The 25,844-nt window shown below is 41.2% G+C and overlaps 1 protein-coding gene across 27 annotated transcripts in view; it reads right to left on the reverse strand.

Annotated features, from left to right (window-relative positions):
* The window catches only part of LOC111946112 (melanopsin-like), a 79,820-nt gene that overhangs the window by 5,253 nt on the left and 48,723 nt on the right, over positions 1–25,844 (reverse strand). For 8 of the 27 annotated variants that reach the window (XM_086888474.1, XM_086888479.1, XM_086888483.1 and 5 more), the window contains 10 exons: positions 20,717–20,797; positions 19,428–19,585; positions 18,542–18,684; positions 16,675–16,808; positions 14,984–15,187; positions 14,362–14,533; positions 10,700–10,855; positions 9,534–9,641; positions 3,940–4,114; positions 1,579–1,728 (listed from right to left, as the gene is read on the reverse strand). In XM_086888474.1, coding sequence (XP_086744600.1) covers positions 1,579–1,728; positions 3,940–4,114; positions 9,534–9,641; positions 10,700–10,855; positions 14,362–14,533; positions 14,984–15,187; positions 16,675–16,808; positions 18,542–18,675 — 1,233 coding nt within the window. In that variant the 5' untranslated portion in view covers positions 18,676–18,684; positions 19,428–19,585; positions 20,717–20,797. Of the gene's footprint in view, positions 1–1,578; positions 1,729–3,939; positions 4,115–9,533; positions 9,642–10,699; positions 10,856–14,361; positions 14,534–14,983; positions 15,188–16,674; positions 16,809–18,541; positions 18,685–19,427; positions 19,586–20,716; positions 20,809–22,946; positions 22,989–25,844 lie in introns of all 27 variants that reach the window. The other 19 variants (XM_086888486.1, XM_086888478.1, XM_086888484.1 and 16 more) reach the window with 5 other exon arrangements.

Genomic DNA, 25,844 nt, shown 5'->3' on the forward strand with positions numbered 1-25,844 from the left:
ACAGTAAGAAAAGCAAACGAGGCTTTGAACATTCAATGTAAATAATCTCATAGCTCAGTGTATGCCATTGAAAGTCTGAAGGGTTATTTATCAAAGGAATTCAAGAGATGTCTCTCAAAGAAAAAGTAGGGCACATGGTCTTCTTGTGGGCTACACAGTTGCTAAATTTCAGATACAGATATGTTTATTTCATTACTGAACTGTTTATGCAGACCACCTGAGATTTACTTCCCTTCTCCTTCCTTGTGAGACCGAAATCCAGTGGTTCTCGAGAACCTGGAGACAATAACCTTTGCCATTTCCCTATAACCTGCCTTTGCCACTTGCCTACAGCCTTGGACATGCTTGGCTGCTGACAGAAGGCAACAGAACTTAGTAGATTTGAGCCCATGTTGCCTGTCACCACATTTGAAGCCACTGTTTTTCCACCAATACTGGTCACAACAGTTGCAGGAAAGGAACAAGTTTTCTCAGGACTTGGTCTTAATGACACACAAGAAAAGACAGGACAAAAGCATGCAGGAACTGGGTCATCAGGTGGCTGGAAATTTTCAGAGCAATTCCTGCTTTAAACCATGATGTCTCTAGACAATTTCCATCAGATCTGGAAGGGAGCACAGGGGACAGAAGCAGATGCTGTAGCTGCACCCACCCAGACATGTGGGGTGTTTGTCCACATGCACTAGAGTAACCCCAAGAAAGGGTGCCTCCATCAAAAAAGGGTACTCAGTCCAGCCACAGACAGGGAATTGTAAGCCACATCTGTCTTTCCTTGAAAAGGCAGCACTGGTGGATGGCTGATGCTGTGCCACCCATACAAGTACTGGTTTGGAAAGTGGTGTTACAATCTGGCAGAAGATGACTCATGGGTGACCTACTGCTCCTATCAGGGAATGGGGTGCTCCTCAACAGCAAGACACCAAACCTCAGTGGTTTGGCCAATGAGGGTGATGCATCTGCAGAGGATGCACTGAGTACTCACCATCTCCTCTTTCAGTGAGGGAAGGGTGGCAGTTGCCAGACTCTCCCACCCTTAGGGAGAAATGGGAGTTTCTTTCTTGTCTTCCCCCTCAACAAAAATAAAACATTTTAATGTACACTGAAAAGAAGGAAAAGGGTGGCTTCTATCATGTCAAACTCTGTTTTGCAGACTTGACTTTACTCTAAAAGGAGACTGCCACAGTATGGACACAAGGGCCATGAAGGAAGGAACCAAAGCTGGGGTAGATGAGTAGGCAGAGAGGCAAAGAACTCATCTTACATCTGATGCTATTGACTATGCCTTAATGCAGCTTCAGAGCTATAAGCAGAGCTGGCTTTCCAAAAACAGGCAAATATCAGTGAAAAAAGTTAATTAGGTATTACTGTCTCTCACATTTGTCACACACACACAAGCTAAAACAAAAAAACAACAAAAAAAAACCCAGCAAAGGAGAAAGAGAATGTTGGAATCAGTATAAATAAAGCCTACAGATGAAATAGATGGGCATAAAGGCTGGATTATCATTCCAGTGATGATGTCCTGCAGCAAGATTAGCACTAAAACAGAGAGTCCTCAACTGAGACCTTTTTCTGTACCTTTTTGGCAGTGGCTGCATCGCAGCTGCAGGTCTTTGGGAGCAGGTCTCTCTTCTCTTGTCTCAGACTTGTGGAGAAAGAGTGACTTCGGCGAGGCTTCAATTTCTCTTGAGCTGGCTCTACAGCGTCGAGCTCCACATTGCTCCAGATCTAATCACACATTGATGAAGGATTTCAGACAGTTGCATCCTTTCTCAAATTCTTGTAAGTTCTCAAACTCTAGCAAAACCCATGCACATTCACAGAAAAGTAAAGCTGTTCTAACATAGGTCTCACACTCAAAACTCCCCTGGGAGAGCTTTTATTTTCAGTCTTGTCACTTGTCACCCTGGACTATTTTGCTTGCTGACCAAAAATAAAACCAATTTGGAAATAATGAAAATATATTTAAACTCCTTTTGCCAGGATGTTTTTCACCTTTATCTCATTGCTTATGCTATACTTATACCTGCAGAGCATCTGAATTCTAAAAATGGGAGCCAATACAATCAATCTGTTTAATATGTCTTGTGGCATTCTGTGTGACCATCAGCTGATACAAAACCATGGATGTGGACAGATCCAAAACCATGTTTGCATACATCCCAGCAGAATATCCAGAACACCAAGGGCTTCTCAATCTGCATGATCTTGCTGATTCTACAAACCATCATCAGTGCATGGGAGATGGTGGGCTTTGCTCTAATTTTCTAAGAGCATGTCAGTAATGAAACACAAATGGGAGATTACAAAAGTGCTGTTCCATTTACAGGCTTGGGTGAGGCCATCTGTCATCCTTTACTTTGTGGTGACTTTTTGATTGAGTATTAATTGATGAGATCATTCCACTCCAACACCAGCTTTTAGATATGGATAGACAGAGGCCAGCCAGATAGGCAGGCAGACGGACAGGGCTCTACACAAATGGGAAGATACTGCATAATTCCTCTGCATCACCTTGCTCATACATCTATGTGTAGCCACATGGTTATTTCCCCTCACTTGTTGAATAAAACTACTTGAATGAAACATTCCTTGACATGACTAACAAATTCATGTGTTCACTAACATGTACACAACACACAGAGCAAAATGTTGGTTGCAACAGCTGCATCTTTTACAGTGTTCCTGGTGTCATTTCTGGCCCATCAATATTTTATTGGAGCATTCCAAAATTTCAGTCAGTCCTGCTGTCATGCCTCTAAGTCATAGAGCTTAGCTTTTATTTCAGCAGCTGCTGTTTCAGCTAAAACCTCTACAGCTGCACTGAGCTGTCAGTTGCCCCAAGGACAATTGCCTTTGGCTGCATCAACTCGGCAGAGCACTGTGTACTGCTAACAGCAGGGGTTTTAACTGAGACTCCTATGCCAAAGCTGTGCCAAAAGCTGAAGCCTCTTACCCTCATTATCCTGTCCGTTGAAGCAGCACCCACATGGAAATACATGCAATAACCTGCTAACATGGACAAATCAAAACCGAGTAGTGACCAACAGTGAAAAACAGAAAGCTTCTTGGGTCAGGATGATGCAGCTGAAATTACTTCATTTGGCATCAAACAAAGGAGTAAGGGGAGAAAATTTAGGGTTTTATACCTATAAAAGGTATACGTAGGATTTATAATCTTGTGAGAGGCAGCTGTCACTCTGGGAAGTTTCTGATGCCCAAACTGAGGGGCAGCAGCACAGGTCCCCAGGAGAGCCAGCCCCAGCACAGACTCTCCTGTGGCTGCCATCTCCCAGGAGCCACCTTCCCATCATCTCTGCATGCAAGGCCAGCTTCTCGTGATTGAGAGAGGCTGTGAAGAGTCTCAAGGGGATCTTTTGTTTTTATCTCAGTCACCAGCCTTACTGATGCTTGGGGCATGTTCTTACAAAACTCCCCACCATGCTATAGACTCAGGAGCCTTTCACTCCTCATGGTTAAAATCCAGGTAAAGAAGTCAAAAAATTCCCATTCTTCAGAAAATGGATTTTTTTTTTTTTTTTTTTTTAATAATAAGAGAGCTTTTGGATAAGTTATAAAACTTTGGATAGAAGACCAGCAAGATACCTAACACAGCCAGTAGTCACAGTAGTGACACAGGGAGCATCTGACAATGGCTCTTTTTAGTTCACATTAAAGACTTACTCTGAACATCCTTGGTCCCAGCAGGCATCAGAACCACACAAATATGTTTGCCTTAATGCTTTCTCTGATTGTAAATCATCGTGCATGAACTTCCAGCTTTGCAGAAATGACCTTATATGACCCAAACAATTTAGCTACACTCTCCTCCTTCCCTTTTCTGTTCTCTAATTTTGAATATGTATTTATAGAGTTGCTTATTTAGAATCTGAGAAAAGTTATACTCATTCTCTTTCATGGAAACAAAAAAAGACTTACAGCTTCTCCAGCAGAAACAGAGGAAACACATGTGCTCTTGGTCCTGCCAGCAAGAGAGTGGTGGCTGCAGAGAGAGGTTCTGAATGATGACTCATTTATGGATCCCCTCAGGAGGTCATTCTTCGATATTCGTATCAGGAACCTCAGGCAGGGAACAGCTTTGTGGATGGTTTTTCTAAAGGAAAATGTGTGAAGAAAAAAGAAAGCCAAACCTGTCACACCGAAGACATGGCTTTGAAATTCATGTGGTGAAAATGCCGTCTCTTTCCATCACCTCACAACAGCTTCTGTTTTGATTAAGGGGGTCTTAAAGATTACATGCAAACAGCATGGTAGCTGGTGCAAACAACTCAGCAGGCTGAGAAGGAAATAACAGGTCCTTCTGGGCCTTGTGTCAAAACACACACAGAAGAGCTGCCTAGGTAAATGGTAAGAATTGAAAATATCTTGAAGAGCATGATTGCATATGGTTTATTTAAAATGTTAACCCTGAAAATTTCAGGCTAGTTGGTACAAAGGTCTTTACTGTGCAAAGGCACAGAGTGAGTGGAAACAAGGGAAGAGAAAGAGGGCCAGAAGAATCAGATGTTGTTACTTATTTGTATCATGGCAGCTACTGTAAACTCCTATTGAAAATCAGCACTGTACAAGCATACAGGAGAAGAATGGTCTAGACCCCAAATCTGCCTTATTCATTAAATAATAATCTCAGTCATGGTTGTGTGAGTCTATTTCTCCTGACCCCAACCTTGGCCCTGCATGGAGCAGAAGTGTCCAAGAGCCTCCCCTGAGCAATGCCAGCTGGCCTTTCTCCTCACAGGGCAGTGCTGGTCAGAATGCTTCATTTGGTCTAACACCTCTCCAGCACTTCCCAATCCATTATATCAGCCCAACAGATGAAGCTAATAGAGGCAAAAAACTAAATGAACAAGTCAAGAAGTGAGACAGCGACAAGAGATATGGCAAGGAACTGATGCAGGGGGCGACAGATCACTGGAGGATGTCAGCACATTGACTTTACCCTGAGATGCAAGTCAAGCAGATTTATATTTTAAAATCTTTTACTTCTATAGTTACCGTGTTTGTTGAATAACCAGTACACTTTAAATCATCATTTCTATTCTCACAAAACATCACACCTGTTAAAATTCACCACCATCAAACCTCATTATGTGGCATCATCACCACTCTCTGAATAGTTCTGTGTCTCTTTCCTCTGTAATTTCAAAGACAAGTCAACAGCAGCTCCATGTCCACTCTGGAGATGAGGACTGAAAAGAGCTGCCTGTACCATCATTCCTGATCCTGCCAAGAGATGCCTGTCAGTGACCAGGCAGGGCCCACTGAGCTGTTTGAGGCAGAAGGCTCCTCACATGGTGCTGGGCAAAAAAAAGATGGTTAATGTTGTGCACAAAATAAAAAGTCCTGAGAAAGGGTTTACAGGACACGAGAAAATTTCCTTTCACAAATTTCCATAAATTTCCTTCAGGCTGAAGACCTCAGTCTGGTGCTGAAAAGCAGCTGCTAACTTTTTTTGCCAGCTAAGAAGCTGAACTACTTTCCTCTGACAAATTCAAGTTAGTGTAAAATAAACCATCCCGTTTATTAAATGGGATTTGGTGCAGAGGTCTCCTAATGGTGGAGATTCAGAAAATAAATGTCTGATGGTGAATTTTCAAGGAAAACATATGAACATTTCTGAATGTCTTGAGGGACCAGAATTTCTATCTTACTAATATTTGGGAGGACTATTGAGGGACATTTTGCTGGTTGGGATGACAGTACAGATTTTGAAGGGAGTTTTAATATATTATGTGTGAAATAAAAGGCATAAATTGAGGTACTTAATGATATTTCTATAATCTGAAATAAAGGAGTCACTTAAAGTGAAATATATAGTAATTGCAAGCAACTTTTTAAAAAACTCTGCAACTCAAAGTTATTTGTGATTATTCATTATTTATGATGCCGGAGCTTTGAACAAATATTTTTTGTGTAATTCTGCTTTGCTTGGGAGCCAGTTGGAAACATAGAGTAGCAGAATTTCCTGTTTGCTATAAAAGAATGATTCCAAAACCTAAAACTTTCAAAATGTAAGGGAGTTTCTGCAATAACTAATATAGCAATGTGTTGGAGTTATTGTGGAACATAGAGACAGAATACAAGCTGTTAAAGATGTGAAAGCTTTCTTCCCCACAAAAGAGCATTTCACTAATTAAAACTTTGAGTACATTCATTACATTCATTATTTCCTGTGAGTCCTATGAGGGAGTGGTGTTTATCTCCTTTCTACTGGAGGGGAATGGGTGCACAGGGGGATAGGTAAATGAGAAGAAATATAACAAACTCTCAAACCAGTTTTTAGAAGCCAAGTGCTAGCACAAAGATCACTGTTACATTCAATATAATGTACTTATTTTTTTTTCCCCCTGTTGTTTAAGGAAATGCCACAAAAAGGCTTGGTTTTGTTGGGCTGTTAAGATGCAGTGTCAGGAACTCTCTGTGCAAAAAAGCATCTTACTTTACTAGTGGATTGAACCTGTTTTGAACACTTTTGATCCTGATTTCTAGATGCCTCTTTCTAGAAAGATTTGGAGAGTAACTTAGATGTAACTTGGCTCACTAGTTCCAATATAAAATGACAGATTATCCCCTGCTCAAACCCTTAACCCTTTAGCCTGAACAGACTGGCCCACTTATCTGAGCTTGAATAAATTACTTTCAAGACATAATGTGAATAATTAGCAGATTTGGAAATTATCCAGAAACAATAACCTTAACATATATATTCATTATTCACTGTTTAAGCAAAATTGGTCCTGCCAACATAATTTTACCAACTGATTTATTGGTGTATTGTAGGGCTTTTTCAGTTTTGAAACTGCATTCTTGATTTATCACAAGGGACCCAACATTACTTCTTTTCCTGACTGGATTGCTCGCAAGTGTATAAAATGTCTTCACAACAAGCCCATAAAAATTTCTCTTGTTGATATGTCTAGAAATACAGATTAGAAAGCAGGGGAAAAAATAAAAAAAGATAAAACAAGATACTTACAAAGAAGATTTCTGAAAGCTTGGTGTGGACTCCAGTCTTTTTCTTAACAGTCTTAAGAAGCCAATGCTGATAGGAAAAAGACTGACTGAAGCAGTTCACTGTCCCAGAGCCAGAGGATGGTGTGGGTTGGAAGGAATCTTGAAGGAACCTTAAAGACCATCTAGTTCCAAGCCTGATGCCATGGGCAGGGACACCTTCCACTAGACCAGATTGCTCAAAGCCCTGTCCAACTTGACCTTGAACACTTCCAGGGAAGCATCCACAGCTTCTCTGTGCAGCTGTTCCTTGCAAAATAATAATAAGCTGAACACAATAACTTAAGTTCAGAAACAAATAATGGGTCCTAAACACATCAGCCAGCCATGCAAAATTTCTCAAACTCTCAAACTTCTGCAACCCATCAGAAACTTGGCATTCTCCTACTCTAAACTAAAATTCTCTGCAGACTTAAAAAATCTCAGATGGTTTTTAGAGGATGCAAAAAGGTGTTAGTTATGCTAGCAGACATTTTCAAACAAAATACGTCTCCAAAATGGAGAAACAGGGATTTGACAGACGAACCCCTCAGGGGATAAGGAGCTGGCTGGGTGTTCACACTCAAAGTGTTGTGGTCAATGGCTCAGTGTCCAGGTGGAGCTCAGTGACCAGTGGTGACCTCAGGGGTGGGTGTTGGGACCAGCCCTGTTTAACATCACTGTCCCACATGGACAGTGGGACTGGGAGCACCCTCAGCAAGTTTGGTGATGACACCAAGCTCTGTGGTGTGGCTGCCATGCTGGAGGGGAGGGAGGGCATCCAGAGGGACCTGGACAGGCTGGAGAGGGGAGCCCATGGGAACCTCAGGAAGTTCAGTGAGGCCAAGTGCAAGGTGCAGCCTGTGGGTCAGGACAATCCCAAACAAACACAGGCTGGGCAGAGATGGATTGAGAGCAGCCCTGCCCAGAAGGACATGTGGAAGTGGATGAGAGGCTGGACATGACCCAGCAATGGTCACTCACAGCCCAGAAAGCCAAACACGTCCTGGATCATGTCCTGCATCCAGAGCAGTGTGGCCAGCAGGGGAGGGAGGGGATTCTGCCCCTCTGCTCTGCTCTGCTCTGCTCTGCTCCGCTCTGCTCTGCTCTGCTCTGCTCTGCTGAGACCCCACCTGCAGGGCTGCATCAGCTCTGGCGTCCCCAGCTTGGGAAGGATATGGACCTGTGGCAGCAAGCCCAGAGGAGGCCGTGAACGTAACCAAAGGGCTGGAGCACCTCTGCTCTGCAGGTAGGTTGAGGAAGTTGGGCTGTTCAGCCAGGAGATGAGAAGGCTCTGGGCAAGCCTTACAGCACATTCCAGTACCTGAATGAAGGCTACAGGAAAGCTGAAGAAGTACTTCTCACAAGGGCATGTAGGGATAGGACAAGGGGAAATGGCTTTAAACTGATAGAGGAAAGGTTTAGAATGGATATTAGGATGGCATTTAGTGTGAGGCTGGTGAGGCACAGCAACAGGCTGCCCAGAGAGGCTGTGGATGTCCCATCCCTGCAAATGTTCAAGGCCAGGTTGGATGGGGTTTTGTGCAACCTGGTCTTGTGGAAGGTGTCCCTGCCCATGGCAGGGGTTAAGAAATTGATGACACTTAAGGTGCCTCCCAACACATACCATTGTATGATTCTACAGAATCATAGGGTAACAGGTTTTCACTCTTTTGGTCATGGTTTGACCAGCCTTCTGAGAAACCTTCATTTTTCTTACAACCACACTGTCATGCATCAGACATCCTAAACAGTGAACTCAATTTTTAGCTCCCAAGTCCTCATTGTCACGCAATGGACTTTACCAGCTTTTCACTTCTTGGGTGAAACAAGCCTCGTACCAATGACTAACCCTGCCATCTAGTGGTATTTGTATATTTATCCCATTTACCACCATGGCATCCCTGTGTTTTCTTAAAACTTTCGACACAGCATCACTTTGTGGTAGCTACTCTTTGAAAGACTTGCAAAAAATTATACAGGTATGCTGGATAGCAGTTCTGTTACAAGCATATCCCCTTTACATAAAAAAGTATTTTTTGCCGCCAATGCTTCAAATTTTTTTGTGAAAAAAAAAAAAAAAAAAAAGAGAAGAAAACCAAACCTTGAACATATGCATATATAGCTGCTTAAATTGGTAAGGATGTGATTTTTTGAGCCTCACTGGTTGGGACCTTTTATCTAGAGAGTGCTCTGTAGTGGCTGTCTCTGATATAATGAAAAGTGACCTGTGCATCATCTTCTCCTCCCGTCAGTCACGGTGCTGTGCAGCTCCACATGGCAGAGCAGGGCTCTGAGGGAGAGGAAAGGTGAAGGGCCACTTCTCTTTTGGCCACTCCCAAGGCTATAACTGGAGCTGCCATGTACCAGCTGGGTCTGACCACCCTGAGCCCATCATGGCCTGCTCAGCAGAGGAACATATGCTGCACAGGGTGAGGCTGAAGGAATGAGGGTAGTTTGTTCCATGTAAAAGATCCACATTTGCATGTACAGTTATACACATACCTATATATTTACTGTACCTGTATCTTGGGTGAATTATTGCATATATGATGGGGTTGTAGATTGCAGAAGCTTTGGCAATAACTGCTGGCACAGATTTGGAATATGGTGTTAGGCTGTTGCCTCGACTAAAACAAAGCAAAAACATTACACACAGCTATACCACGGATTACATGGATACTACATTACTATAACATATTACTCTTTTAAATTGGTTTAGTGCTGTTATCTTTTTATAAGAAATACACCTGTAAAGTTGATTCATTCAAGCGATTTCTTTGCTCAGATGACAGGTTTGAATTTGACAGCATGCACTTGGTTTCATTCATTTATTCATTAGATTATTCACTCATTAGATAGAAGACATGTACAAAGTAATTTTAGGCTGACTAGGAACAACAAGAATCACCTCCCCTGTTTCTGCAATAGACAAGAAAAACCCCCAGCCAAAACATCAACAAAAGAACCATTGTGGCCATCTGGGAAAAGTGAATGGTGATAGAAAAGAAAACAGAATCAAACTTAAAAAACCTTTCAGCAGCAGCAGCATGTGTGTCAGTGACTCAGTTCTGAGCACTGCAGAAGGAAGAGAGGACTTGAAGCGGTTTGAAACCAGCCTTTAGACTTTAAGCTCCCACAGTCAGTCACATGTGACCAGTGTCAGTGCAGCATAAGCACAGTTAATATCATGGTATCACAGAATGGTTTGGGTTGGAAGAAAACCTTTAAAGATCATCTAGCCCAACCTCTCTGCCATGGGCAAGGACATGTTTCACTAGATGAGCTTGCTCAAAGCCCCATCCAACCTGGCCTTGATGAGTAGAACATGCATTGACAAGACACTAGGTCCCTTTGGAGTGGAGAATGGGCAGAGGAGATAGCAGTTTATGGGAGGAAGGAGGTAATTAGGGGATGCAGGAGGTAACTCCTGCAATTTATACAAAAAAAGCATCATGTGGGAAAGAAAATGTTGTGTACCAAATATTAACATTAAAAAGTCATCATAGTTTCAAAATGCATAAACAAATAATCCCTTTTCTGGGTTTATTCACAAGGACATAGCGAAGAATGAAATATCACCTCTATTGTAGTGATTACTTAAGACCCATTCAAGAAGGAGATTTGCCTCATGTGGATGTCAGTACAAATCATATTTGCATAACCCCTGGATTCCTCTTCCACTTACCCTGCCCAGGCAATCAAGGTGACACAAGCATATGGAGACCAGGACAAGACAAACACAATGATCACCACAAAAGCAATTTTTGCCAGCTTCCACTCATTCTTCATGGACTGAGAGAGGTAGGATTTCCGGCTGCAGGACCCCAGCTTTTGAACATCTCTGCGAGAGGGGTAAAATACACATATTTCAGCAGGACAATGAAAAAGCAACATCTGTAATATGTTCTCAGCAATATACAAAATACAGTAAACTTTGTATTTCACCATTCTAACTCTTCTTTTTTCATCTGCTATTTAAAAACCCTGTAAGGTAATTAATGTGGTTGCCAGTGTTATGGTTGCCTGTGAGACTGAGCCAGAACCCCTGGGACTACAGGACAGGACTGTTGTGTCCTTATCCCTAACACAAGGAAGGTTTCAGTTTGCAAAGATACAGAAATTGATATCTCTTGCCCTTCATTGCTTTTGGAGGTGGAGTAAGAAAAGGCACAGCTGGATGGGAAAATCAAATCTTATGTCTTTTCCTTTTCGATGGAGGAACACCTTGCAGAAATTCCACTTCACGAAGTAACATATGCTGGAATACCCTGCTAGCTTTGAGAAACCTGTCCCAAATACTTGCAAAGACATATTTACTTACCTGCAGATTTATTTATTAAAGAGTATTTTCAGTGGGAGGCACAACAGGCAGTCCTATTGTTTTTGTCATGAAAAATCAAATTCTCTTCTGACACCAAACACCCCCACATTTTATTTTAAAAAGTTTTATACAGTCAGGCATTTTGTATACTTTAGCATAGAAATAACCAATTTTATGTATTAGTGTTGGGAAATGGAGACACATTTCAGGCTGAAGACATTAATTACCAGCCAGCAGGGTAACAAAGTCTCTGCTGGTGCACTGTAAATATAGAACAGAATCACAGAAACATCGAATGGCCTGGGTTGGAAGGGAGCTTAAAGATCATCTAGTTCCAACATCCCTGCCATGACCAGGGACACCTTCAACTAGACCAGGATGCTCAAAGCTCCATCCAGCCTGGCCTTGAAAAGAGGCATAGAAAAAGCTTATGTCCACTGTGCTCCACAGGTGTACAAGACATCATTATTTAAAGGATGCATTCCCTTGCTTGGTATGAAGTATACACACACAAAGCACAATAAAAGCCAAGACAAAGGCCAAAAAATAGAGTTCAGAAAGAACTTAATTTTAGGCATATATAAATGTACTTATAAAAGTGGAATTTAGGCTTATAAAGCCAAATGATTTCAACAAGTGCCTGCACACAGGAGCAGAGAAAAGCCATCAGAACTGACAACACAGCTGAGTAGCAGGAAGGACTCACAGCACCAGCTGTGAGATAAGCTGACCAAAGGAAAGCCATGTGCTCATTGGGAGACAAATAACTGATAGAATGATGTTAGTTTACAGATCTAACACCCTGACGATTTTTCATTTCAAATACAGACCAACAGTTTTCTGGGGAAAAACACCTGAGCAAGCATATCCAGATATTGTGCATGTGTTTGTGATGCTTGGGTGTCATGGAGTTACTTTACCTTTAAGGGAGTTGGAGTTGCTGGGAAGTGCTTGGAGTCTTTTCTCCTGACCAATTATCGGTCATTGCTGGGAATTGACAGCAGTTTAGGCCATTGAAAAGTGGGATCAACTTGTGAACCCTACCTTAAAGTGTAAAAGCAGAGCTCTCTGGGTTCTCTTTGTTTCCTGGCTGTGAAGGGTGGCGGAGCTCCAGGCCTCCCGTCCCTGCCCAGGCCATGCGGCCGGGCGGGGATGGGGCCGGGCCTGCCCCGTCTCCCGGCCGGGAGATGGGGGGGCCTGGGGAAGGTTTTCCTCGGGCCCGGGCCGGGCCAATCTCTGGCTTGGCTGCAGGTTTTGCTGTAACTACATTCACTAGAAACTGCCCAGTGAAGAAAGAGAGAGGCCCTGGACCTGCAGCGGGTTGGAACAGCGACTACACGCTCCAGAGCAGCCATGAGGAACCTTCCATCACAGACGGCTCCAGCTCCTGTTCGGCAGAGATCACTGAACCATCTACAAAAGCCTGGGCAAGATTTTAACTCTTTCATTACTCAGATGAGACTTGGGATTAATCTTTTTATCCAGAGAGAGAAAAAGAGAGTGATCAACATGAAAAGAGACTTTATAAACTACCAGTGACAGAAAAGAAAAGAAGACAGGAAAGAAAAGAAGCTCCAGGAAAGGTAGAGAATTAAGAAGATGCTTTAATTAAGCTGAAATATCTCTCTGTTAAAACTATGGAGATGGACAATGAAGTCCTGAAAAGAACTCCTTTAATTCATGATACAGTATCTAGAGAGGAATAAAGCATTCAAAGTGTAAATTTGAGTAAAAAGTAGAGTAATTATGGTATAGTGAAGTGCTGGGAGATTTGAAGCCTTGAGAGGCAATGAGAAAACTGTTGAGAGATTTGAGGCCTTGAGAGGCAATGAGAAAACTGTTGAGAGATTTGAGGCCTTGAGAGGTAATGAGAAGACTGTTTTCTAGTGAAGCTCACAGAAACAGATGAAGAAGACTTTTTTGCCTTTGAATAACTTATCCTTAAAATGCCATCCCTAGACTCATGGCCCATACACACTTCAGAGTGATGTGAAAATGGGAGGAGTGAACTGTAATAATAGCAGCTCTGGGCAGCTAACATTAGGGCAATGGAAAACTATAACAAAAATAGTTTTCTTGTGAGAAACTCCATAAATTAACAGGAAGAAACTTCTGTTTCTCTACAAAGACTGGTGAAAAGACTGTAGCAAGAATTGGGACTGTTTTAACCATCAAAGTTCCAAGGTTTTTGTCTCTGTTGTCATGTGAACAAGGGAATAGTGGGTAGATAGGGGATGAAAAGGTTTTTCTGGAAGTTTATTCTGGTGTTCTTATTATTGTAGTTTGTCAATAAACTTTTTTTTTTTTTCCCTTTTGAGTTGTATGCCTGTTTTGCTCTTGTTCTAATCCATATCTCACAGCAAGAAATAAGTAATTTTCTTAGTTATTGGTTTAAAACCACGACAAAAGGAAAGCCATGTGCTCATTGGGAGACAAATAACTGATAGAATGATGTTTGTTTACAGATCTAACACCCTGATGATTTTTCATTTCAAATACAGACCAACAGTTTTTTGGGGAAAAACACCTGAGCAAGCATATCCAGATATTGTGCATGTGTTTGTGATGCTTGGGTGATGCAGGATGTTTTTTTTGGATGCCTGCCTTAAATAAAACTGTCAAAAAATGTGAGGACTGTTATGTTTACAGATCTGCTCTAAGGCAGACGATTCCCCTATCACTACATATTTTTTATTATCCCTTGAGGCTGAAAACTGTTGGAATACACAAGGACATTGTTTTTCATAGTGAAAATCTGAAATGGAAATAACTCAATCCAATTATCTGATGTAATATTAATTACTACAGTGGTGTAAGATCAGAACCACCAGAGACTTCTTCTTCTTCAACTCTGAAATTCACACATCCATTCCAATTTTAAATGGGTAAAAAAAAATTCTCCTGTTACAGCTGTCAATTTCAATTCAGACTAATTTTTGATCCAGATTTTTCTGCAGCTAAAGAAACTGAGAAAATATTCTATTACATAAAAAGGGATACGTACTTTTTTTGGCTGTATTGCTTACCTGCCAGTACGCCTTATGGCCAGGAACATTGATAAATAGCAGTGGAATATTATTACCAGGGGGATAAAAAACACGCAGCAGCATAAAATCATGGTGTAGCTTCTGTTTGCTGGGGAGTAGGTTACATAGTCCCACGTACAGGATATCATCAAGCCCTCAGGCACATAGGAACCTATGGAATACATGGAACACATTATTCACACATGCACCCAAAGTTAGCACCGGTGCTGATCCAACCACTGAGCACTTAAAATAAACCCTGTCCTGTATCCATGGTTTTCAAGAGCCATGCCAGCCAAACTACACATCATATATGTGAGAAGTGAGTGCCCACGAGGAGAGGAGGTTCTGACTACAGAACTCTCAGGTACACACTAATGCTCCATCTGCAGGTTGTTCTGCTTGAATACATCCTGGGCGTAGCGGGGCAGAGGGTTTGTGCAGTACAGCAGGTGCAGATGTGTGCTACACCAACAAACCATCAGGTGGTGGCAGGGTATCCTCACGAGGACTGATTTGAGAAAATGACTGATGAGAAAACTCATTTTTTTTTATCCCCCAAGGAAGACTAAAATGAGCACACAGGTACTGCTAGGAGAGAGAGAGAGAGAAGACAACATACTCCAGCCGAGGAGCGGAGCCACGCTCCATCCCAGCGAGTAGAGCCACACTAGAGCGATGATCTGCATGGTGCGTCTCTTGGAAGTCCGCTGGATGGACTGCAGGGGCTTTGTGATCACCAGGTAGCGGTCAACAGAGATAGCCAACAGAGTCATCATCGAGGTTATCCCAAAGAGAGCCCCACAGAAAGCATACAGGTTACAGCCTGGAGAGGGAAACGAAATGTCAGGGGTTTTCTTGAAAAGAGGCATGATTTCTCTTAGACCCCACTGAAATAAACCTCCCTTTTTCATCCTTGCTCAGGACTTCTCTCTCAATAGAAGCATTTCCTTAGCTTCAAATTTTCATCGTTATTAAATGTTTATTAGAAAAACACAAATATAAATAAAATACAAATATATGTATTTAAACAAGTCCTGTTTCACTGCAGGCTGCAACTGGGAACCTTTTGTCAATGGAAAACTGCCTCAAAGAAAATCCAATCTAATTAAAGTTATATTTTCCTGGACTGTTGCCCAATATATTGATCTTAACATGCTGCAGCAGACATCTGTCAATGATGGATGGGTGGTTCAAGAAATTACTTTGGTTTATGTGGCTTAAAAATGTAGAAGTGGTTTAAATTTGGTGGCTAAGAGACCAGCTGTCTTAAAAACATAGTTCAAAGTCCTATATTTAATGTCAGTACTTTTTAAAAGAAATGACATTTTTTACATGAAACGGACCCCTTAACCCCTTCTGCATTCAGGCACTGCACTAGCAGATGGAAAAAGTTACACTGAATTTAATAGAGAAACCTGTGTGGAAAGAGTATCCATTCTTTGAAACCTTGCATTGCCCCATGTGATCGTAGATAAGAGCCCACTAGGAATGACAAGCAGCAAAAACACCAATTCCAACCTTAAAGCAGAGTTCTAAAGTCTATACAAATATCTTCCAACTAAGGACCAAATCCCACTCAACTCAGATCAAATGCTTCATTTGTGGCAGCATGATAATTTGCACTGATTTTATCTAAGGGGATGAACAATACTAAAAATACCTTCAAACTAGGAAGAGTCCCTTCTGTGCTGCTGAACAATACATGGTCTCTCGACTTGCTCCACCATTGTACAGCCACCACTGGGTGCAAGTTTTCATCCATAATATGATGAGGAGCTCCAAACAGCATTGGGCCTTCTGAGGTTCTTGCTATACCCACATTTCAGCTCTAATTTCAGCATTTATCACCTTTCCTTTCTTGCAGTTGGAAAGAAAGGAGCTTGAATTTGCCGAGTCCTCAAATGACTGCTATTTAAATCTCTGAATTAAATATGAGATTCCTAGAAGCATGCCAATGGATATACATACATTTCTAAATAAAAGTAGTAACTAGCCCTCAAAATTATACAGAAAAGTTATTTACAAGTTACTAAGACTTTTCTACCTATTTTCAGCCATAATACCTCCCTTACAAGCTAAAGGTAACATGATTATATGTGCAAGTTGACTCCCTCCTTTCCAAAATATGTAAGATAAAAGAATCACAGCTGTAATTCAAAACATGTTGACATCACGCTGACTGACGATGTCTGGGTCTGTGACTCAAGAGATTTCTGCTGCTCTGTCTGTGGCACAAGCCAAGACTGTTGTGCTGAAACAGGCTGCAGGCAGCATAAAGCTGGCAAGGTGTGAATTAGTGTTGAAAAGTACCTATGTCTCCAAGTATCCATTCTCTGTGCAAGCTGTTGACAAAGCACATGGGTGCCTGAGAAGCCGACATCAGGAAGTCACTCACAGCTAAATTCATTATAAAGTAGTTTTGGGGAGTCCTCAGCTTCTTGTTGCTTAAAAACATGAGAAATACATAGTTTTAAAAAGACAAAGTGGAAATTTAACTTCATAACTTTGCTTACTAGCATAAACAAATACTGTCCAGGTTGGAATTGATGGTTACTTGCAGTGAATCAATTGCTAATCATCAGTCAATTACTGCAGCTACAGCTGTAGTCATTTCTAAATTATTGAAAAAAAACCCAGGAGCGAAAAAAATGAATTGTTTTCTCTTCAGGCTAAGGAGATTTTCAGCTGTCTTGATAAATATAGATTTGTTCAGAAGAGCAGTTCCCTAGGAGTGCTGTAATATTGATTGTGCCTTGCACTGCACATGAGGAAGATCTGAAGAAAGTTACAGAGCCAAAGGATCTGCTTCTGGTGATACTTTAAAAAACTGCTGACCTGAGGTGTTGTGTTGACACAGTTGGCCTGAAATGGTTGAGATGCCACTAACTAAATGATCCTTTTCAAAGTGCTACAGCATGAGCAGAGCACACACTGAGATTTGGAGAAAGTGCTTTTGCTTATGTACATCTCATAAGAGAGAATGAAAACTCTCAGCTGCAGATGAACAGGCAACATTAAACACCACAACAAGGTGTGAAAGCAGAGGTCTGCAAGAAAAGTTTGTCCAAGGAAAACAACTGAGACCTTTCTGATGTGCTTTGCAATATCAATATTTGCAGCTAATACGAATTTCTTTCCTCATGCTAATAAATAAATAGTGAAAAAGAAAGTGAGAAAGACATCTCAGTGCTGCTGCAATTCTAATAAATTCTTGGGTCTCATAACTGCCTGCAAAAACAGGGTAAGAGAGAGTGCAGAGTTCATGTGCTAATCTGCCAGTGCAGATTTTCCTACTTTGACAATTTAATGCCTTCATTACACCAGCTAAACCACACACATTTCAAGAGAAATACAGAGCTTGTGCTGCATTTTAAAATATCATGAAGGTATCTACAGTTGCAAGGAATTCAATTTCTCTAAATCATATTAGAAACTGGTTATTCAAAATAACTCATTTATTGGTCTTAAACATTTAAGAATAGGAAAACTAACAATTGGTTCATAACCCACTGGTGTCTCTAACATTGAAAGGCCCCACTGCATCACCATGCATAATGACAGCAAGTAGTGAATGAGGAGGATTTTGAAATCCATCATCACAGTGTGGAACAGAGGGCAGATATTTCTTTTTTCCATGGGATTTTTGCACAGTCTAGCTGCAGTAACTTTGGTTGACTATTACTCTACCAAGAGAGCACACAAACTGACAGAAATCCTATGGTCTGCCTGGAGCAGGAAACACACTGGTGGCATGAGCTCATTTAATGTAGCAGATTGCCTTCTTGGTCCTTTCAGGACCACTAGGCTCCTGGGAAGAGTGTCACTGTTGAGTATTTCTACAAATACTACAGGGTTAGTGAAGAAATCTGCTGCTGAGAGACTGTGGTTTCTATCATTAGAAGTATAAAACCATTCTTTAACCTTTCAATTGGAAATTATAGAACAAGGTATTATTTTCTCATTTTATTTGATTCTTTAAAACGTCAGGAATTTATGCTGAGGTTGTCAGCGATGCACATGGATGTGTTTCCGTGTGTGTAGGGTTGCCTTCTCCTCTCTTTCCACCATGATTGTTGCCATTAGATTTAATCCAAGTGGAAAGCAGTGCAGAAATCTGTACATGGGCACAGGTGAAACTCAAGGCCACTCAGATCAGCCACAAAAGGAATTTTTGTACCTGTAAAATGCGTAGAGGACTAGGAGGTTTCCGATGATGCCAATGGAGCCAATAATGAGCACACATGTTCCTACGGTGTAAAGAACATGGCCAGGGATCTCTACCTTGGTCACAGTGTGTGGCTGGGTACTCATGTTCAAACCCTGAATTGAAAACAGAGGAAAAGGAAAGCTTAGCCCATTTGGGACCCTTAGTCCATGAACATATGCTCAGGTTGTTGGCATTCACTTCCACAGCTCATGCAAATCAAATACATACTTCTGAGCTCCTCTCATATCCCCTGTAATCAAGTTTCTCTCAGATAACTTTCATAATTTTGACAGTAGGCATTTATCTTAAGAAAAGAGCAACAGAGAAAGCAGACTGGTAAAGACAACAAGGAAGTTAGAATGATGTGAAAAAGGCAAAGAAGCACAAGCATAAAACTCGCTCTGAGTAACTGCTGCACTTTGGGGCACAGAGCTGGCTGACAACACAGACTGACAGCATCAAATAACCTGTCACAGTTTGGCTTTATTAGGAGCAGTGATATCAAAACCCACACTAACAAACATTAAAACCCCTGGATCTCCCCAGGCTCATTATCCACTAACTCAGTGCTACAAAACCTGGGAATTCCCCATGCAAAGGAGAGGAGATGAGAGGTATAACAGCAGCACTAACACTGCCAGTGTAAGAAAACATATATTACATAGTTTTGACACCATTTTCACTACCCTGTATCTTCACCACATGAATAGGCTCCCTCTGTATTTTTTTTTAAATCAAATTCAGATTTATCACTGTCTACATTCAGCAGCAAGGCAGCCTACAGCTAATCCACTCAGCTCACATTAGCATTAGCAACAAGAAGAGTCCAAATTGCCTTGTGAAGATTCTTATTTACCAAGTCACAAGCAGTTAAGTCTCAGAATCGCAATCAGACCTGGAGAGCTGAATCAAAGGTGTGGCACCTTGCCACAGCTGGGCACCTGCTTTACTTCACCCCTTTCTCCACTGCACAGCTCAGCAATGTGTGGAGTGTGTGATGAGGCTGATTTTGGCCTGTGAAGAGAGGAGCTGGGTGGTAGAACAGGTTAACACGATAACTATGTGATGATAACCACTGATAATATTCAATCAGCGATTTTTTAAATGATGGGTACACCCTTTCTTTCCCATTGCTACCTTCTGATCTCCCATACTGCTGCTTCTCCTTTCTGCCTTAAGTTCCTCACTCATCTGTGAGATGCACACAGTACAGCTCCCTCCCTGCACAGCAGCCCTTGCTGTGGGCATTATCCCACTATCCCCCCAAGTCTGTGACCCTCCTGGGACATGCCCTGGGGAGGCTGCATTGGGCAATGGGGAGGGCATGGTGAAGGGTGCTGCACACCCTGAGCATCTGCACAACAGCGGTGGAAATGCTGACAGCAAAGCTCCCTGGACTGAAGTGATGTAGTAAAAAGTACAAAAGCTATGGCTTCAAAGCAGGAAAGTGCTTTTGAGCCTTCTCAGTCATCTGACAGACTCTACCCTTGACAGGATGGCTACTGCCAACATGGCACTTTACCATACAGAGATCACATCACTGTAAAAGCAGGAAGCAATGGAAGAGAGCATCAACTGGCGCTGGTTGCACCAGGGGGCTGTGACTGTGATTTCCAGTGCTTAGGCAGCAATAAAAAAATGTCACTGTGTGCAGCATTTACCCTTGAGAAAGGCGTGAGAGGTCATGTAGGAGCAGGCAGAGCACGGTGAGGTGGCCCAGCAAAGAAAGCAGTCATGGTTTTTAGTGGCACCAGGCAGAGCTAGCACCATGCTCTCAGAGCAGGGCCGCCTGGGCCTGCAAATTAAGCACTGTAATGCCTCTCCACCTCTCTCAAACCCAATAATCTCAGCAGTGTGTGTGCACTGAATTATAACCCTGCCACAATTCTGGCAATGCATACCAAAGAAGCTAAGCTGGGGAGAAAGGAAAAGGGTTCATTTTTACTTCCTTTCCAGCTTATCTGTTAGGCATGCCAAGGATTTGCCTCTGCCTCGAGGTTTATTATATAGAGGGCTATTATATAAATGTAATTCAGGGCAAGTATATGCCTGTCATGATTTATGCTGTACTTCAACATATGGGAATTCACAGTTGCAGAAATTCATTTGAAAAATGGACTAATTTCACACCCAAAGATGTCTCACCTTATCTCTCTGCTGAAGAGAAGCTGACTTGGACATTTTGGCCTCGTTTACTCATTTGTGGGTGGTGAGCTGTGTCAAAAGCTGAAAAATATCTCAAATGACACATTTGTAAACTTAGCTTACAGTTTGCTGGCAATACTGGATGAAATATAAACTATTGATGCTTACAGAGTGGAATCTGGAAGGCAATAAATACCAAGGATTACACAGAGCCTTCAATCTCAGTGAGAAGCTAAAGTGAGGCATGTTTAGATTACACAGACTTTGGATCTTGCCTCCAGGGGAGTCCATGAAATACCACAGCCACTTCTGCTGCAATGTTAATAGCAGTTAGATAACTTTCAGATCTAAATGGAAAGACAGCTACTCGTTCCCTCTGCTGGTGTTATGCTGAGAGAGCAGGATGTGGGAGGCATCCAAGCTGTATTAAATGTGGCAAGCTGACAAAGACCAAAAGCCATTTATAACACTGTCGTTTGAATCTGAGAAGAAAAATGTCCAAATCTGTGTGTGTGTGTGTGGATATATTTCAACAGAAAACCTCAACTTGGATAAAAAATAATTTCATTAAACAGGTGGAAGATTTCTAAATAAAACAGGCTAAACCAGTACAAATAGCTGTAGGCTAATCAAGGAGAATATACACCTCATTTTTCTCACATAATGTATTTCCCCAATTTGGCATATTTTCACTATAGGAAACTTCTAAATTAAAATATTCAAGTACTCTTAAGGCTGAGAATTTAAAATCTACTTTGGTGGACAAATGCTGCTTTTCTAATACAGACCTGTCCTCCATACAGCATAATATCATCCACCTGGAGACAACTAGCACTATCATCAAGGTTTTAGGATATTCATTAAATTTAGGCTTTTTCTCTTTTCTTAGTGTCAGCTCTGATAAGATGGCCTTTTAGCAGTTTTAATTAACAAGCTAAATACTTGCTAATGTAAATATTTTACTGTATAAAGATGGGGGCTGGAAATACGAAAAAAATAATTACAAGCTTAGTGATGAGCTTTAAGGAGAAGCTCATTTTTGCAGATCTTCTCAAAAGCTGTTACTTCTCTATGCATTTCCTTTTTCTACTTTTAGCTTCCCACAACTAGTAAGAATAAAATTAAATTATAGGAGAATATTCCAGGTTACTATGAGTGTTTTTACTCAAGAAAGCTCAAATAACTATTACAAATCTTTCCAGATAACTTGGTAAGCAGGCCAGCAGCTATGTACAGCAGGTTGCATTCACTGTAGACACTGATGAGTCATACTGTGTTATGTCTATATTAGCCTCTCTTAGCACCAAAATTATGTATCAAATGGTCAATGACAGCTGCTATGAATCAGCAAAAGATTAGTTTGTACTGTGGGGAAGGTCCTGCCTTTTAGACTTAGTAAAACGTCTTAGTAAAGCAGAGATTTTTGTATCCTCCTCGAGTCACCGAGATATACTTTGCAATACTTTGACTTTATACTTTAGCCTGATCACCTTTATTTTATTAACTGCAAACTGAGACCTCTTGAGAATGCAACTGAAAAAAGTTTAAAAAATTAAAAGACATGTTGGGAGAAGTTCCCCCTCAGCTGTTTCACACTGCCATGGTGATGTACAGCGGACCTGGATTCAACACACCTGGATCTCAGCTGTATTTATGGGTGCTCAGTATCATCACAGCCGTGTCATATAGAGTGAAAAGCCTGCTCTGTATAAGCCTCAGTCTTGCTCCTTCTCTTTATGGGTGTGATTTAACATAATGATAATGAAGGAAGGCACTACATTTTATTCAATGAATATATAGAATATTTAATGGATGAACCAAGTTTTCAAGTGCTCATTTGAAATGAGTTCACCAGTCCATTTTTTCCCCCAGACTGGCTTTGCCTCTCTCCATATTTTGGTCCTGGGAAAGAATCCTGAGCACTCTGCTGAAGACACATCCTTTTCCTGAGTGAACATTCCAAGGCCACCATCCAGAATGACCTGATTGTTTAGGTCAAAAATCCAAATGTAAACAAGCAGCCCATGAAGATGCCAGTAATTGCACCAGGGCCAGCTTCTGGTGTACTTTGTGACCCTGTGCTTGCTCTGTTTGACTCCTTCTGAATTAATGCTACAATCATTTGCATTTTGACTCTGAGCTGTTGGAGGACCTGACAACTCACATAAATTATGATGTGGCCTTGCCCTTATATATGAAATGACTACAACATCAAAACATTGTCACCTACATGGCTGCTTGGAGGGCTTTCCTGGAAGGGTAGCCAATGGATCTGCAGGCAAATGGAGGGTAAACAATTAACAGTTGTCCCTCAACTATCTGGCAAAGGAAGCAGGCACCAGATATAAAAATAAACTTTCTCTCATATTTCTCCCAAAATAAAGACGGAAACCATCAAACAGATGAAGGAAGTCATTCTAGGAAAGCTTTTGTACTTTGATTTCTGTGACAAAATGATGGCTGAATAATCAGAATTATCTATTTCTGCTTTTCAGATGCTAAGATTAATAAAAAGACAAAATAATTAATCCATGCAGAAAGAAATTGTTGTTAAAAAAGGAGGGCAAGGGCAGGTCCCCTTCAGTGGGTAGGGGTAGAAAATACTGGACTGAAATGGTTGCATGATTTGCATTAGGTAGATATAAGATTACCCAAAGCTTTATTTACCCTCTGATTTTGCTCGTGGGTGCAAGCTCATCTTGTGGAAATGATTTACACTGAAATGAGCTTAAGGAAGGGCTTGCTTACATGGGGGATTTATGTGCACTAACAAGGAAATAAATTAACAACATAGCAGCCTCCCTGTGTTGAACTGCTCTGTGGATTCACAACGTAGAAGTTTGATTTGCTGTTCAAAATCTTGTCTATACCAGTACACTTGAAAATTTTTAAGAAAAATACTAAACAATGCTTAGGTATGTTAGCTGAGATGGGAGAAATCTGAGTGTGCCAGCTAGCAGACAGTACTTGCCAAGTTCCTTATAATTTCACTGATAGTCCATATAATCCAGGTAATTTCAGTATGAAGCACCACCTGGCTTGAAATTACAACAAAATTTGGGGCTTAATGAAATATCTTGTATGTAGGAGCTCTTTGAAGCAGCAAACAGAAGGTGGTTGCTGTGTAGAGACTATAACAGAACTATATATATATATATATATATATATATATATATATACACACACACACACAGTATATATATAGTATATATACTCAGATATTTTATAAAAAATGATGTATTTAAAATGAAGATTTTTGGGAAATATTGTTAATATCTTTGGGCTTTTAAAAAAGCCCCAAACAAAATCAAGACAACAACTTTGCTTGTTCTGGCTGACAGTTCCAACACCACACAGTAAGGTCAGATAATTTGGCCCTCAGAAAGTCAAGTCAAACCGTGATCATCCACATGTGGAGAAGCTGCTTTCCTTATCAGCCTCTGGGTGACAGTTCTCTTCCACACTTATTCCAGCCAGTTCACATGCAAAAGCCAGAAGCAGTCAAACACACATTTACAGTATGTATTTAATAAAAATGAAAATTGGTTTAGCAAATGGACTTCCACGCCTGTGACTTCCATGCAGTCTATCCAAAAGTGACAAAGAAGAACAGGAACTGCCTATGTATCACAGGACAAGTAGCAAAGTCAGGCATCTGCCCCACACCAAGGCAAGTATTCACCCAGACTGTCATCATAAATTTTTGGGAAAAACCTCAAGCATTTTTTCCAACAATACAGTACATATTTAGTTGATTCCATTCCAGCAATTTGCTTCTGGGCTTCTGGCCAGTTGAAAAAAAACACTGGATTTCAGGACTCATTTGTATCCTTAAGATCTCATGTTTAGCACAGCCTCTGCTTTGATGAGATGCTTTCTTTCAGGCCCTTAATATCTGTGCTTAAACTTCTTGCAAGCAATCTAATGAGGCATGGATGGGGATGGCAGAAAAAACCCTTGAACCCCCCCAGAAAACTCCAAAGAGAAGAACCATCAAAACCTTATCAAGTTCTCAATACAAGAATCATCAGATACTTAAAGTAGGCATACACAGATTTTTACATGTCCAGCTTAATGAGTCAGTATAAGTAATAGATATTAATAATTCAGATGTCTTCTAAATTAATCATATTATATTAAAATGATGCTTCTGAAAACATAACAATCAGTAACAAACAATGAAAATGAGAAGAATTTAAGTTTTAATATCTGTCTGCTAATTACAAAGCTCTCAAAGGGCATATTTTCATCTCTCTGGAGACTGACTAAAAGAACTTTAAAATGTATAACCTTTTCTGGAAAGCACAGAGACATTGTTTTCTATGTACATCTTCAGCTACGCTGCTGAAATCAGTGATAAAAGACACATTTGTTTGTCAGAGCAGGAAGGAAAAGGGAAAAAAATCCAACCTCAAATACCAGCCCAGCTGAAAAACAAACTTGTGTTCCAGCTCGAGTGCTCTCTGCATGGCTTGGGCAGGGCTTGGCAAATGTGAGGGATTACCCAATGTTTGACAAGTTTTTCTATGCCTGCACAGCCAGCCTTGCTTTGTGGGGAAGACCTGGCAAATAATTAGTATTTGGTTTCCTTTCCTGAATCCATGCCATGGGGATCAAACCTTGAGGCAATGGACTTTAATTTCAAGACCTCAAAATTTTAAACCAAGGTACCAAAGGCGTATTTCCTGAGAACATTTCTGTTCCAGTATTAGTGTACTTGTATAATCCAGACAGGTAACATTAACAAGGTCTTCACAACATTTTCCTCTACAGAAATTTTATGTTCTATTTAAATGTATTCAGTTCTAGTCTGAAACCTAAAAGAACCAAATTCTACCATGACTTATGAATTTTTGAAAAACAAGCAAAGAGAAACCCACTACCAGAAGCTGCTAACACTCAGTTAAGCTGGGGGCTCAGTCCATCTTTCCCCTATCATCTCTCACAGGCTTGCATCCCAGCGCAGACAGTTCCTTAATGTGACCCCTGAGACACTCACCATATTGTCCCCTTGGCCATAAATGACGTCAAAATTATCTGATGCTGTGTCCAAATGCACCTCAAATCACAGCCCCAGCTATACACGCTCGGGCAGGCAGCACACTGAACAAATCTAATCAATGCTGAC

This window comes from Cyanistes caeruleus, chromosome 5 (genome assembly GCF_971803275.1).
Source record: "Cyanistes caeruleus chromosome 5, bCyaCae1.hap1.1, whole genome shotgun sequence".
Lineage (NCBI taxonomy): Eukaryota > Metazoa > Chordata > Aves > Passeriformes > Paridae > Cyanistes > Cyanistes caeruleus.